General features: G+C 36.1%; 1 protein-coding gene across 1 annotated transcript in view; it reads right to left on the bottom strand.

Moving 5' to 3' along the window:
- Positions 1 to 2037: 2037 nt before the first annotated feature.
- Positions 2038 to 15696, bottom strand: part of TXLNB (taxilin beta) — a 45207-nt gene continuing 31548 nt past the window's right edge. Inside the window, exons 8-10 of the mRNA XM_081293785.1 lie at positions 11262 to 11354; positions 6508 to 6603; positions 2038 to 5262 (exon numbers count right to left, since the gene is read on the bottom strand). Coding sequence (XP_081149911.1) covers positions 4474 to 5262; positions 6508 to 6603; positions 11262 to 11354 — 978 coding nt within the window. The 3' untranslated portion in view covers positions 2038 to 4473. The remainder of the gene's footprint in view (positions 5263 to 6507; positions 6604 to 11261; positions 11355 to 15696) is intronic.

The raw sequence follows: 15696 nt of genomic DNA on the forward strand, positions 1-15696 counted from the left end.
AAGACATTTAAATAATTTAAAATACATTATGATATAGTGAATACTCACAGTGGTTAAAATAGGGCGATGAAATTGTGGGTAATTTTTCTCTTTTCTCTCTTACTGTTTTATAATGTTATTTTATTTTTATACTGAAAAGAATGCATTGATTATTTTTTAAAAAGGCAAACAAGAAGAAATCAATAAAGCAGCAACACTGAACAAATGTGTTTGTAACAATCCCCCAGCTAGGGAGATAGGATGCTGAAGCATGTTGATGTTATTACAGCTCTTGTTCTTTAGTGCCAGTCTGCTTTCACAAAAGGGTCCACTCATGTGTGTGCCTCTTTCTTTTATTGTTCTTAATAGTCTTAAGGTTTTATCTTTTAATTGTTCCTTACCAGATCAAAAGTCTCCTCCCCCACTCCCATCTCTCTCCCTCTTTCTTTCCTTAACATTCTGTCTTCTTGCTTGGCTTCTATGGTGGTTTTGTGTTTTTTATTTTTTATATTTTTTAGTTATAGTTGGACACAATGCCTTTATTTTATTTATTTATTTTTAGGCAGTGCTGAGGATTGAACTCAATGCCTCACACGTGCTAGGCAACTACTCTACCACTGAGCCACAACCTCAGCCAGGGTTTGTGTTATTTGACATAAAATGTTATCAACTGACTATTAGTTCTGAGATAATGAGTTTTATATGTAGGTATGTTTTATTTATGACATGAAATGATTCAATATTATACGACTTTAAAATACTTCAAAATTAAAGTGGGATAATTGTTGGCATTAACAGAAATCTTGGGCTCTGACACTCAGCATGAAGAGGGACTGCTTTTAGATTTAGCCCAGCTTGATTGTGCTGTTGAAGTGATTATCCCTTTTATTTTTTGGTAAAGTGAAACAGCTTTTGTGAGTAATTTCTGTGCTATGGATCAATGAATTTCCAGATTTATTTTGCTAGTTAAATGTTTCTGACAAATATCCTTAGTCATACAGGAAATTATTGTATTTGTCATTTGTCTTTGGCAGGAAAGATAATACCATGATATTTTCAAAATACAGAAACATAGGTATACCTAGGTCAGATTTTAAACATGTATATTTGTATGTGTGTGCATATGTATGTACATTCACATGCACATACAACAGCAAGTAGCACTTGTAAAATTTCTATCATAGGACACCACCGAGAATTAACTTTAGGTATTAAATAAGATGCCTAACATAATACAGTTAAGAAAAATCTTCATTACCAGCACAAAAAGCTTCTATTCTAATGGAGTGTCCTCACAGTTGATCTAATGATAACCTTAATTTTTAGGTTCAAAAGTATTGCACACACAGCCCATGGATGGCTCGCTACACCTTGCCATTTTATTATGGGAACAAACTTTAAAGGCCAGAGGCATAATTCTTATTTTGGATCTTCCTTCACAAAATTTTTTATACTTTATTTTGTTTTTCCTAAATACTATGATTAACTACTGGTTACAAAGGAAAGGGTTGAGTAGATTTTCCTGAAGCAATCTCTCTTCTTTTCCTTGTTAGTCTTATTGAAAAGCAGTTTTGCAATAAACACATAAAACAGGGGGGCTATTAAAAAATGTGTATCTATAAGAGCTAGTTCAACTTCACCCTTGTTCTTGCTAACCAATCCTCAAAGCAGTCAGGAAATTCTGGGATCAGGAAGTCCATTCTAGATCAATATGGGCTGAGAGGAAGAAAGTAATCAAAAGGCAGAACATCTGGGTCTCTTTTGGTCTTGTTAGAAAAAAATTTTTGGAGCAGTCAGGAGAATCAGAGAGAAGAAAAAAGAGTCAACATCTATACTCTCTCCCTTTCTTTTCAAGAGTATTTCTGAGAGGACACATGGCAGAGAAACTGTGGAAACATGGTCTCATGGGAAGAATGGTTCTGAAGAAAAACACATTGGCCACTTGAAAATTGTCCCCCATCAGCTGGCTGACCAGGCAAAGGAATCTGGTTTTTGTTCTCTCATTAACAAATGTTTTAGTTAGTTTTATGTGTCTATAATAAAACACCTGAGACTGAATAATTTATAAAGAATAGAGGTTTATTTGACTCTCTCTCTCAACATGTGTGAGTATGTCACTTCCCCCTCCCTATGTTTTCAAAGTAAAATGTTTCAGGAATTTTACTCAGAGACCCCAAACTCAACCAAGAATAGGTTCAAAGCATAATTTTTGTGAGATTTTGTCAAAACATAGAAATAACAAAAAGAAAAAAAAACAATGAAAATTAAAAAAAATCACCACTAGAAAATTTGGGAAGAGAAATACATTTTTAATACACATATAAATTATGCAATTTAATTTAGAAAACACCAATGACTCTTGCATGTCTAGAAAGTAGATACACATTTCTAAAAATAGTTACATTAAGTTAATAAAGAATAGGAATATATTCTGCTTTCATATCTTATGAATTATTGTTATGATTAGTAAGACCAAATTGTAACACAAAGATCTATAATAAGACATTCTTTGAATATTAAAATAATTCTCCAAAAGCCTATATTAAGCATTACATATTTCCAGCAAGTTATTATATTTGAAACTCTGCTTGAGATATACACAATAGCGAGTAATATGTTATTATGAAAACCTTTTGGATGAAAATAATGAACTTAGGATGTTTTAGAATATTTGATGATTTTGGCACATCTGTCTATTTCTTTTGCTAAACATTCAGACTGATATTTTTCTTTAACTATCTGATCTTACTCTGTTCTTAGAAGTTCAGTCTCTGTAAGCAGATGGAAAGGAAAGACCCTCCTGGATTGTTATGGTGAATATTTGGCTCTGAATTAAATGCATGTTTAATTTCTAGTAATGTTGAATTTGGCTGGATACCCCTGTGGTTTTAATATTCTAAGCCTTTAAAAGCACATGGGTTCTCAAATAGCAACATGCTTTTCTCCTGATTTTTCTATCCCTGATTAGCATTTCTGTTATTACCCTCACTGCCTACTTCAAACAATTTTTTATGCAGTTTACAATTCTTGTAACATATGGCTGCAGCTTACAAGCTCTTTGTGGGCTTTGGCAAACAGCCATATGTGATAGTGAAGAATGAGTTCCTGGATGAGTAGTAGAGAATCCTGTTTTTATCCATTTTTCCTCTTGAGTTTAACTCTGAAGGTAGGAATGGGTTAGACATCTTTCTTTCCTCCCTGAAGTCTCCCCCTTTCCTTCTCTTCCTTCTTCCTCCCTCCCTTTCTTCTTTCTTACTTCATTGTTGCTGAAAACCCTTCAAAGCAGAAAATGCATTGGCTCTTAAGCCTCATCACTCATATTTAGAAATCCTGTGTGGATTTTTGTCTTAGAAAAATAATAGTTTCATTTAGCATTGGTTGAGATGAAGGCTAGGCAGAATTTTCTGCTACAATAGAGGGAATTAGAAGGAAGGAACAGATGCTTTGAAAATATACAATGGGTCTGAGACAGCCAAGAAGGGAATATTCTGTCTTGAGACAGTAGTGGGGAAAAGGACCAGGGCAGTCTCTCCTCAGTCTGAGATAACATCATCCCTCATTCCTAGCTCCTTTTCCCACTTCCAACCCTTTTCTTGCAGTTAGTCAGGAGAGGGTTGCCTCCCCACCTGGTGTGTGTGTGTGTTGCAGGAGGGTGAGGCAGCTGGCTGAGGATTCTAGGAGAAGCAGCTGGGAGAGATGAATCACCCACAGTTGTGATTCTTTCCGTTTGGTGTTGGGGTCTCTTGTGATCATCTTTGAGTCAATGCACTCTGCACAACCGCTATTCTGTCATTTGATCAGTTGGTTGAACTTACGGATCTAACATAGGACTAGTTGTTTTTGACCAACAGTAATGATGACCTAAATATCTATGTTCTGAATCTACTGTAGTCCCAAGTGCAAATAAGAGAATTTTTTGATTAGCATCTACATAATTTGCATAGGGGGAAATCCATAAGGGGTGAAATACATGTGTAACATATACATTTATATAAAATATACAGATGTGTATATATGTACACATATGTATATAGTCACACATTTATATATGAATATATGTATACTTTATGTACACAGTTTAAATGGAACCTGGACATCCACTAAGTACTAAGGAATTTGCACTATACGTAGAAATAAATATAACCTCACATTGTCAATATTTAGATCTTGTAGTGGGAGTCTTTAAACACCAAATCTTCCTGTTCACTCAAAAATTGAATTATGTACCATCTTAATAGGGAAACTATAAATTTACTAATGGTATGTTTTGCTGCCATTTGGGAAAAATTAACACTCAGTATTAAATAGAAAAGCTCCACATCAGTAATAAATTGAGAACAAACAGCAAAGGCTGAATGTGTTCTGCATATTAAAATGTCTTGATCGTAACTGTGCTCCGTTTGCCATCTCTAACCCTTAATGCCTCTTTCAGAGACAGTGGGATATGGTGAAGATGTAAGGTCGGAAAGAAAGGCTTCCGAGGGCCGATGAGGCTCAGTTTACTGGTTCCAGGTTGGTGTCGGCCACCGTGGGCAGCTGGAGTCGGGCCGGGGCCCCGGGGCCCAGCTCCTCTGAGGCTGCAGGCAGGGGCTGCTCGCTGGGCTCACACCCAGGCGGCCCTGCTGGAGCTTGCACCTTGGCTGGAGGTGGTGGAGCGGAACCCTCTGCTTCCACCCCGCGCGGGGAGGCCTCGGATGCGGCCTGTGAGGCCTGACCGGAAGCTCCGACCCCTGATTTCCGGGTCATCTCAGCAGCCTGAGGCTCCTCGGGGAGACTCTGAGCTCGGGGTTCTGCTCCCGCCTGGGTCAAGGGATTACTGACCTCAGGGGCAGGCTTTGCCTCCTCACCACCTTGGGCCTCAGCCTGAGGGACTGGAGGAGGCCGCGGGTCAGTTGAACCCCCGAGAAGGAGCGGAGGGAGCGCTTCCAGCTCCAGGGGGGCGGAGCCACCGCTGCCCCAAGGCCCGCCCAGTGCTGAGGGCAATGCCTCCGACTGCTGGAGGCTGGACTCCGGATGCTGAATTACCTGGAAGGCTGCAGCCAGGTTTGCCACAGCGTTTTGAACACTGTTGGCCTCCTCTGCATCTATCTCTCGATCCACAGAGACATTTGCCTCTGGCTCTTCGTCGGAACTATGCTGACTTTTGTCCTCCTGTTCAGACACTTTGGCTTCTCTGATTTTTTTATAGAGTTCGTTTCTCTCTTCTTGTAAAGCGCGACAGAGATTCTCCAGTCTCCCGATTTTCATCACGAAACACTCATATTCCTTAGCTCTCAGTGCTTTCTGTGATTTGAAAACACGCACACAAACACACAATACGACATGAAAAGCAAAATTTCCACAGGCTCTCCGGAAACAACAAACCCATTTGGCCTGGAATTAGTATCCACTAGGCCTTGGGCCCTGGCCATAGAGTGATGGCTGAACAGACACTGGTTCAGAGTCTTCACTATTTTTTGCATTATGAGCTAGACACTGGTAGAATTTTAACCACGATGGACTGTTCTTTGGGAAAGAAAGATGGCAAGCCTTGTTTCTACTGTAGTCCAGAGCCTCTCAGATCTTAAAATAGATAAATTTTCTGCTTTTGAGACTTAGAAAGTGTAAGCCAAAGCCTGTGGTGAAATGAATGAGATCAATTGGGATTTCGCCCTCAGGGGTGTCTTATCTATTCTATAGATAAACTGCTATAGTCTAATCCTGGCAACCATTGGATTTATGTTGATGAATAATAAACATAAATCTTTGGAATTGGTTCCAATTTGTGATGAATTGTTAGAACAGTAATATAACCATAGAAACTCACCACACGCTAATTCATGATGCTGACTGCTTAAACTATTCAATTTTTCCTTTCTCTAGAAATGGTGGCATGTTTGTAGGAACATGTTCCTAATAACTAACTCCTTAATCCTGTCTTTGAGCTACTCTGTACCTTGAAGATGGTTTTTAAATTGTTAACATGGAGAAAGTTTCACCTGTAAGCTCTGCTTGTCAGGTTTGGGTCCATGTATCTTTTACCTTTAAAGTTGAAAAACCTGCTCAGATGCTGGCATAATATCAAGATTTAAATGCCTGTTGGAGGAATTAAAAAAATACTTCTCCATATCTGTTTAAAATGGCACATTCAGGGTGCTTGAACCCCACTGTCTTCTCAAATCAATTAATTCATCTATACCTGTTATGTGCAGGTACTGGGGAAATACAAAAGCAAATAAGACACTCATCCCACTTTAAGTTACTCACAGTCTAGCAGGCATGATGCTGATCTGGGGAAAGCTTTTGAATCAATAAATGTGTGACTTAAGGTATAAACCTTTTTTTTTTTTTTTTTGTTTTTTGATTCAGGACTGGCTCCTAAATGATCTTTGCCTTTATTATTTTTATTACAGTTTTACATGTTACATCCCCCCAAAATTTAGCTCTTTATTAAAACATAATAATTTGTATTGTTAAGCTATAATTATATTCTAAGATGAATATCTTCGAAGTTGGAGGTGATAAAAGCTAAGAGAAAAACCTGCTCACCTCTTCAATCATGTCCAATAGGGCTTTGTTACAGTTCTCAAATCGGGCTTTCCACGTGGCTGTGTCCTTTTCCAGCTTTTTCATTTTCTTGGTTGTCTACAGAAATTAGAGTGTTTTAGTGTCAAATCCTGAAGAGTTAATGTATAAGGAAGCTATTAGTTCCGTATATTACATTAGGAGCAGTTCTTTTGATACCAGCTGCTGAAGCAAACAAATGTTTGATGTCAAGAATGAAGATTGTGGAAGAGTCATGATTTATTTCTGAGTGCTTTAGGTCAGTAGTGAGCAAACATATTTGCACCAGAACCAATTCAGAAAAAAAGGAAACTACTTAGGGCACATTGTTTTGTTGTTGCTTTTTCTTTCATTTAAAATAAAAATATCTTTACTGAGATCCCTGAAATAGCTTGCAATTTAGATCACTTATTTTAATGAATAGAAGACTATCATAGTGAGAAAGTTGGCATTACTTTTAGCTATCAAAATATTGATAATAAATAGGCACATTTGAGAAGTTGCCACACAGAAAAACTCCTTTCCATTTTCTCCATAGTTATGTTGGTAGCATGAGGAAGGATTCACAAAATGTAATTGCATGTTATTCATTTTATCCTTGAAACAGTCTCATGAGGAAGTTTCTAATTTCAAACTTACTTTATAAATGGGGAAACTGAAACTCAAAGGAGTGGTGTAATATTCATGTGAGTTAACAGAAGGGTGGGTCTGGAGATCTTCCTTTCCAAAAGTGTCTGTTGGTCACCTAGCCATGCGATGGTATGGTAGATACAGGAGTGAATAAAATGTAACCTGTCCTTTTTGAACCTGAGAGTATTCCCTGTTTCTTATTTTAGGATCTCTGGGGATAAAATGAAGTACAAGACTTGTAATCAGGCATGAATATCCTGGATTAATGATAAGTAAGACTCGCTGCTTGGGACCAAGATGCCCAAAGTTGGGTATTGGTGGTGGTCAGAGGGCCAGATTGTCAGTCCAGGCTCCAAGAGAAACTAGGTGAGCTTTGAATGTTTTTTTTTTTTTTTTTTAAATTTTGATTTCATATTAACCAAGTTAGTAGTTTTTAAACTTTTAAGGTTATTAACCAATTTAAGAATTTTTAAAATATTAAATTTTTTTTTCAGTTATACATGGACACAATATCTTTATTTTGTCTATTCATTTTTATGTGGTTCTGAGGATCGAACCCAGGGTCTCTCACGTGCAAGGCGAGCGCTCCACCCCAGCCACAACCCCAGCCCCACCAATTTAAGAATTTGATGAAATATATGGGACTATGGAGAAATGCAAATATACACATCAATGCGGGGTCTTTTGTTTGTTTGTTTATTTCCAGGGAATTCTCTGGTCAACCACTAAAATCCATAAAACTCTTAGAACTCTTCATTTAATATTCAGTCTAATTTTAAAACATATAATTTTGAAGTAAAATAGTTTCTCCTGTTCCAATATTTATTAGAATCTTATAACTCTAGAATTTAAAAAATTTGATTTATAGATCAACCCTGAATTTGGAAATTTGTAACTTACAACAAGTATTAACCTTCTTAAGTTTGCTTACTTAACTTAAATTTATGATAATTATTTCATGAAAATATTTCCATATTTTTTGTGCATTATAATTTGACATAAAGTGGGATTCATTGTTACATATTCATAAATGCACATAATATAACAATATAACTTGGCCAATATCATTCCCACTATTTTCATATTTCCTCCTCTCCTCCTTCCCCCTATCACTTTTCTCTACTGCTCTCCCTTCATTTTTCATGAGATCTCTCTCCCACTTCTCTTTCCCTTTTTCCTCTCTGACTTTCATATATGAAAGAAAACATTATGACTCTTGACTTTCTGAGTTGGACTTATTTTGCTTAACATAATGTTCTCAAGTTCCATCTATTTTCCTTCAAATGACATAATTTCATTCTTCTTTATGGGTGAATAAAACTCCATTGTGTGTATATGTACCACATTTTTCTTTATCCATTCATCCATTAATAGACACCTATGCTGGTTCCATAGTTTGGTTCTTGTGAATTGTGCTACTCTAAACATGAGTACACATGTATTGCTGTAATATGATGACTTTATTTCTTTAGGGTAAATACTGAGGAGTGATATAGCTGGGCTGTATGGTGGTTCCATCCCTAATCTTCTGGGGAATATCCATACTTATTTCTATAGTGGTTGTACTAATTTATAGTCCCACCAACAGTATAAAAGAGTTCCTTCTCCACCATATTCTCTCCAGCATTTATTATTGTTTGTATTCTTGATAAATGCCATTCTAACTAGAGTAAGATGAAATCTCAGTATAGTTTTGATTTGCGTTTCTTTAATTGCTAATGATATCGAACATATTTTCATATATTTGTTGATCATTTAGATTTCTTATTTTGAGGAGTATCTGTTTAGTGTATTTGCCCGTTTATTAATTGGGTCATTTGATTTTTTTGGTGTTACATTTTTTTAGTTTTTTTATATATTCTGGATATTCATTCTCTGTCAGAAGAGTAGCTAGCAAAGATTTTCTCCCATTTCTGTGGTTCTTTCTTCTCATTCTCAATTGTTTCGTTTGCTGTGCAGAAACCTTTTAATTTAATGCCATTCCATTAATTAACTCTTGGCACTGTTTCCTGAGTTTTAGGGGTCCTCTTGAGAAAGTCCTTGCCTGTATGTTAGAGTGTTGACCCTATGTTTTCTTATAGGAGTTGCAGTTTCAGATCTAACTTCTGGGTCTTAGATACATTTGGGGTTGACTTTTGTGCAGGGTGAGAGATAAATATCTAGAAAAAATAACCAGTTTTCCTAGAACTGTTTGTTTAAAAGGCTATCTTTTTTCCAATGTATGTTTCTGGCACCTTTGTCAAGGATCAGCTGACTATATGTGTGGTTTTGTCTCTGTCTTATATTCTATTCATTGGTGTAATCAGTTTTTATGCCATTATCATGCAGATTTTGTTGCTATTGATCTGTAGTATAATTTGACATCAGATATTGTGCTGCCTTTAACATTGCATTTTTGGCTTATAATTGCCTTGGCTATTTTGGGTCATTTATTTTTCCAAATTAATTTTAGGACTGTTTTTCTAGTTCTGTGAAGATTGTCATAGGTATTTTGATGGGGATCTCTTGCCTGAATTGCTCTGGCTAGAATTTCTAGTACTATATTGAATAAAAGTGATGAGAGTGGACATAGTTCTCTTGTTCTGAATTTTAAAGGAAATATTTTGTGTTTTCTCCCATTCACTATGATATTACTTTTGGATTTATTGTTTATAACCTTTATGATGTTGAGGTTGGTTCCTTCTATCCCTAGTTTCTTCAGGTTTTATCATAAATGAGTATTGAATTTTATCTGCATCTATTGATATGACTATGTGATTTTTATCCTTAGTTCTTTTTATGTGGTGAATTATATTTATTGATTTGTGTATGGTAAGCCATTGTTACAACCATGGGATAAAACCAACTAGGTCATTATGTATGTCCAATCTTCTTAATATGTTGTTGAATACTATGTGCTAATATTTTATTAAGGATTTTCATGAAAATATTTCTAAGAGGATATTTTCTACACTTAAAAAATGGTTAATACCAATACCTGGTCAGAAATACATTTCTGATACTGATTTTATATTGGGAAAATACTGACTTGACCAAGATTTAAACATTATATCCAATAATAATATTAATAACTGTTATGGTTTAAATGTGAGGTATCCTCCAAAAGTTCATGTGTGAGACAATGCAAGAAAGTTTGAGGTACATTTATTGGGTTATAAGTGTCTTAACCTAATCAGTGAATTAAGCACTTGTTAGGAATTAACTGGGTTGTAACTATAGGCAGCTATGGTGTAGTTAGAGGAGGTAGGTTATTAGGGGATTGCCTTTGTGTTGCATACTTTGTTCTTGGTGAGTGAAACACTCTTTCTGCTTCTTGGTTCCATGTCCTGAGTTTCTTTCTTCCAATATACTCTTCTGCCATGATACTCTGACTTACCTCAGACCCCAAAGAATGAAGTTGGCCATCTATGGATTGAGATCTCTAAACTGTGAGCACCAAATCAATGTTTCCTTCCCTAAATTGTTCTTGTCATGTCTTTTGGTCATAGCAGTGGAAAAAGCTGACTAAAACCATACCTTATATTTGTAATAGACTCTCAAAAAGTTTAAACACCTTTTAAAATACATTAATGTATTTGAACATCACAATATCGTGATGTTGGTAATGAATGTAACATCTCAATTTATAAGAAAAATGAAATTCAGGAAATTTAACAGACTTAGAATTTCAATTCAGGTTTCTGTCTTCTCATTCATGGCTCTTCCTCTATCATAGTACGTATCTCTCCTTCTAAGAATATCAATAAATAGTATTTTCTGCTCTAACATTCTAATCCACACACACACACAACATAGTGTTGGAGCTTGTCTTTTTGTTGAGTTGTTATGTTTTTGTTTTTGTTTTAAGCTAATACTAGAGAAGAAAAAGAAATATTGTTCCTCAGAATAAATGTATCTTAGCATTTTTGGACTTTTACAAAGATTAATTCCCCAGATATTACTACACAAACACACACAAAAAAGCCCAAACTTCATTCCTACTTATATAAACATTTCATTACTTCATGAAATGCACTGAAATATCTTAGCAGGAGAAAAATGAACCCAAAGGAGAATTGCCTGTCAAAATAGAAACTGTCAATATTTCATGGATGATAAATAATACTCACTTTATCCATTTCCTGCTTAAAAGTGGCGAACACTTCATTGCTTTTTGTAAGCGTGCTCTGGAACTCTTCAAACCTTCCAGAGTAGAGAGTAAGCTGTAAACAAGGAAAAGAGTGCATCTATTTCAGGGCTGCTTTTTAAATGTTCACAGTATAAAAAAACATGTCATTGTTCATTATTTGAGAAGAAAAATGACTTAAAGGAATTCTCAATTCAGCATTAGTCATATGTTCAGTTATTTACTACAAAATCAATCTAGGTCAGTGAGCATGACTGAAGAGTTTCTTTAAAGAAAAATGAAATAAAATATGTTGTCACTATTTCATGATATCATAACTTTTACTACCAAACATTTATTGAGCCCCAAACATATGCATGGATCATATGTACAGAAGTGTTTAACATGTAGATTCTGCTTTTGAGGCATCTGTACTCCTAAAGGAAATTCATTCTTAAAGATAGCTTGACTAACTGTCGAGTCAGTAGGTGATCAGAGATTTGTGGCAGGTTATCTTGTAAGCCATGTGTTTGTGGAGATGGTGATCTTAAAGCAGGGAGAATGTAGACAAATGAAAATAAGAGAAAAAGGAATATGGTGGGACATGAACAAGGACTACTGCCATTATGTAGGTTGTGGATAACTGTTAAGAAACTGCCATTTCTGGGCTGGGGATGTGGCTCAAGCAGTAGCGCGCTTGCCTGGCATGCACGTGGCCCTGGGTTCGATCCTTAGCACCACGTACAAATAAAGATGTTGTGTCTGCCAAAAAAAAAAAAAACTATAAAATAAATATTTTAAAAATTCTCTCTCTCTCTCTCTTTAAAAAAAAAGAAACTGCCATTTCTGTTTTAGACATCATAGTTTTGTATATTCAGATATATTTATTTATATTTACTTATGTAAATAAAATAATATTTTATTTACATAAGTATATGTAAATAAATAAATATATACACACTTACACACACACATAGTCACACACACATAAATAAATAAATATTATATACAAATGGCAGTTTCTTAACAGTTATCCACAACCTGCATAATGGCAGTAGTCCTTATGTATTTGCATATTTCTGAATATACAAAACTATGATATCTAGCCAATAGCAGTTAAAAATGTCCCTTTCCATCCAAATAAGTTTATATGCCACTTTTCTACAATAGAAGTAATGCATCTTAAAGAAGGGATTTTTTTCCCCTTAATTTGCCCAAAAGCATCATGTAGCATTCCTGAGTGTGTGATCCACAGTAGGGATAGTGAGGAGAGCTATTATATCTTTACACCCTTAATTTCAAGACCTACATTTGGGATGGGAATGGGGCAGCACAGGGAAGAAGAGTGTAAATACTTGGTTGTTAGTGATAATAATAAAATACTAAAAATCTTGCTTTTGAAAACAATATTAAGATAGCATGCTTTGAGTGAAGAGAGATTTAGTATGGATGATTCAAGTTAGCAAAGCCTTTATTTTCAAATTTGGTACTCTTGAGTGTCCAGAACATCTCCAGGTTCTCAAATGGCACCAAATGTCTTGGGCTGCACTTGATGGCCAGAATGGCAAGGTTGTTGACCAAAAGAAAGGCACCAGGTGACCAGCTGGTGGTATCTGTGAGATTTTCATTTAAAGTGGGGAAGAGCACACACATCCAAAGGCAGCAGACTGGAGAATTCTGTCTTGAAGGTGGTGTTGGGTGGAGTGTGTTTGTGTGAGTCAAACAACCCCTAGAGTCCAGAAAATTGCTTATCTAAGATGCGTTATTCCCAAATAATTTAGAGTAATATAGGTTTCAGTGCAGTAAACAACAACAAAATGTTAATAAATCCTTTCCACAGGACACAAATTAAAAAAAATAAGTCAAGCAACCATTATTCTGAAATCATCCATTAGCCCTATGAATCTATGACAGGACTAAAATTTGTTTATTTTGATTCCTTGGCTTACACATTATAGAAGACTGAGTGAAGAGCCATGAAATAAAAGGAATTTATGGCCAAGAAGATGCCTTGCATAAGATATTTAGTCTTATAACATGCAGTATACTCTGACATATTCTCTTTAGTTGTGTTTCATTTTTTCAAAATAGTGGCTGGTATCCACTGACTTGATTTGAAGGCCCAGAATGGTCAGACAGGTTCTTAGTTTGAGACACTATACCCTAGGGTAAGCTCTTGTGGGTCTGGCTACCTACACTGCACTTTATCCCGTGGTATATAGTGAGAACAATGTATTCTAGTGGATCCTGGTTATCTTTTATTACAAAGTCTGTTCATTTGCATTATTGGACAATACCCTCCTATTAACTTATTTTTCTTACTTTCCTCTACCCTTTTTCCAACATATTACTACATGGGAGTCTCTGAAACTATGGTTGAGAACTCTGAGCAGGTCTTGCTGTAATTGCAGGCTACAGACAGGCAAGGGCAGGAGTGAGCATATCATGGTCCAACTGCTACATACAACCTTGACACAATTGTCAAAAATAACACACCCAGAACATCACCCTTAACATTAGCTGACAGGTATTAAAGTTTTGGTTAGACTGTCTTCACTTAACTATAATCATGTCTTACTTTTTCCATGTGTACTTGTAAGACTTTTTTTCCACCCATAGTCTCAAAGTAAAGGCTCTAAGGGAAAACAAACCAACCAACCAACCATCCAGAATGTTCTTTTTGGTGTGTTAATTCGGCAGATGTTCCTTCCTTATCTTGTGTTTTCGTAGTGTTGGCTTGTGACATGAAGATGGACATACCCAAAGTGCCAAGAAGAGTGTCTTACTTATCACCACTTTCTGAGCTTCTCCTAGTTATGGTTTTTGTTTTGTTTTCTCTTAAAAATAATTTGTGGTAAAAAAATAACATGTAACATAAAATTTACCATCCTAACCATTTTTAAATGTATAGTTCAGTGGTGTTAAGTACGTTCTCATTGTTATACAACCCGTCTCCAGAACTTCTTTTTTCAAAATGGAAATCTCATACTCATTGAATAACTCCTCATTTCCTCCTTCCAGTGACCAGTCTTTATAATATGGTGCTTTTCTTCCTATTTGATCTCTTTGTTACAGGTAGCAAAACCTTTGTGGATTATATATTTCTCAGGTGAAGAGCTTTAGCATTATCTTCTTATATACTAACTAAAAATTTGTACTTTCTATTTCCTTAATAGATACTTATCTGATAGCATTTTCCCTCTGACTATTATACTGACATGATGCATGTTTAGTTTGATTTATGGTGTTCCTGCTCTCACTCTGGGGTTTCAGAAAAACATGGAAAGGACGTCCAGAGGTCATATGCAGTACTTTTCCTGCCAGAGAAAATAAAAACAAACTGCTCTACAGTTAGAAGTAACAATAATTGCCTCAATATTTCACTTTTAAATGGGCCAGGGGACTCACACATTCTTTTAACTGAGCACTGAATTGTAATTACAAACATTTTTATAGTGTAGGAAATAGAACTGTACCCAGGAATGGCCTTACCAAACCTGTGAGATCTTCTATGTGAGGAAGTCCTATTACAAGAGGAATTTCAGAGTGCCCTCTTTTTTTTTCCTTTTTTCTTTTTCTTTTCTTTTTTTTTTTTTTGTAGTTGTAGATGGACAGAATGCTTTTATTTTATTTGTTTTATATTTATGTGGTGCTGAGGATCGAACCCAGTGCCTCACATATGCTAGGCAAGTGCTCTGTTGATGAGCTACAACCCCAACCCAGCCCTTTTCTTATTCTATATAGATAAGGGAATTTTAAAGATTATGATTATACATTTTTTTAAAGAGAGAGTGAGAGAGGAGAGAGAGAGAGAGAGAGAGAGAATTTTTAATATTTATTTTTTAGTTCTCGGCAGACACAACATCTTTGTTGGTATGTGGTGCTAAGGATCGAACCCGGGCCGCACGCATGCCAGGCGAGCGCGCTACCGCTTGAGCCACATCCCCAGCCCATGATTATACATTTTTAACAATTTACTCACTAATCTTTCCCCCTCAGGTGATATTTTGTGTCTGTTCTGCCAGATATTGCCAACTTACTCTCTGCCTTTGTCTTTATTGACAAAATGAACACTTCATTTATAGTGACAATTGTATCCCATTGATCATCTCTGACAGTTTCTCTGTTGCTTTGGTTTATGTAAGTGAAAGCCAGACATCTCTTCCCTAAGTGAGAATCATGTTCCCCGCTGGCCAGCTGTTGTCTCATGACTGAAAAGTGACTTTAGTCTAGGAAAACAACATAATCCATCCTTGTTATTTCTCTTGCTCAGATGTTAGAAATGGGGATGAAGGCCCTGGCCTCTTGTACTCTCACCCCTCTAAGGAGAGTGTAAAACCAAAGGAAGTGCTTGAGTGCTATGCAGAATCATTTGTGGTAGAGTTTGTTTTTAAAGATTTGTTTATTTTGAGGGGCTGAGCTGTGGCTCAGTGGCACAG

The sequence above is a fragment of the Spermophilus citellus genome (genome assembly GCF_964194105.1).
Source record: "Spermophilus citellus genome assembly, chromosome: 5".
NCBI classification, from domain to species: Eukaryota; Metazoa; Chordata; class Mammalia; order Rodentia; family Sciuridae; genus Spermophilus; species Spermophilus citellus.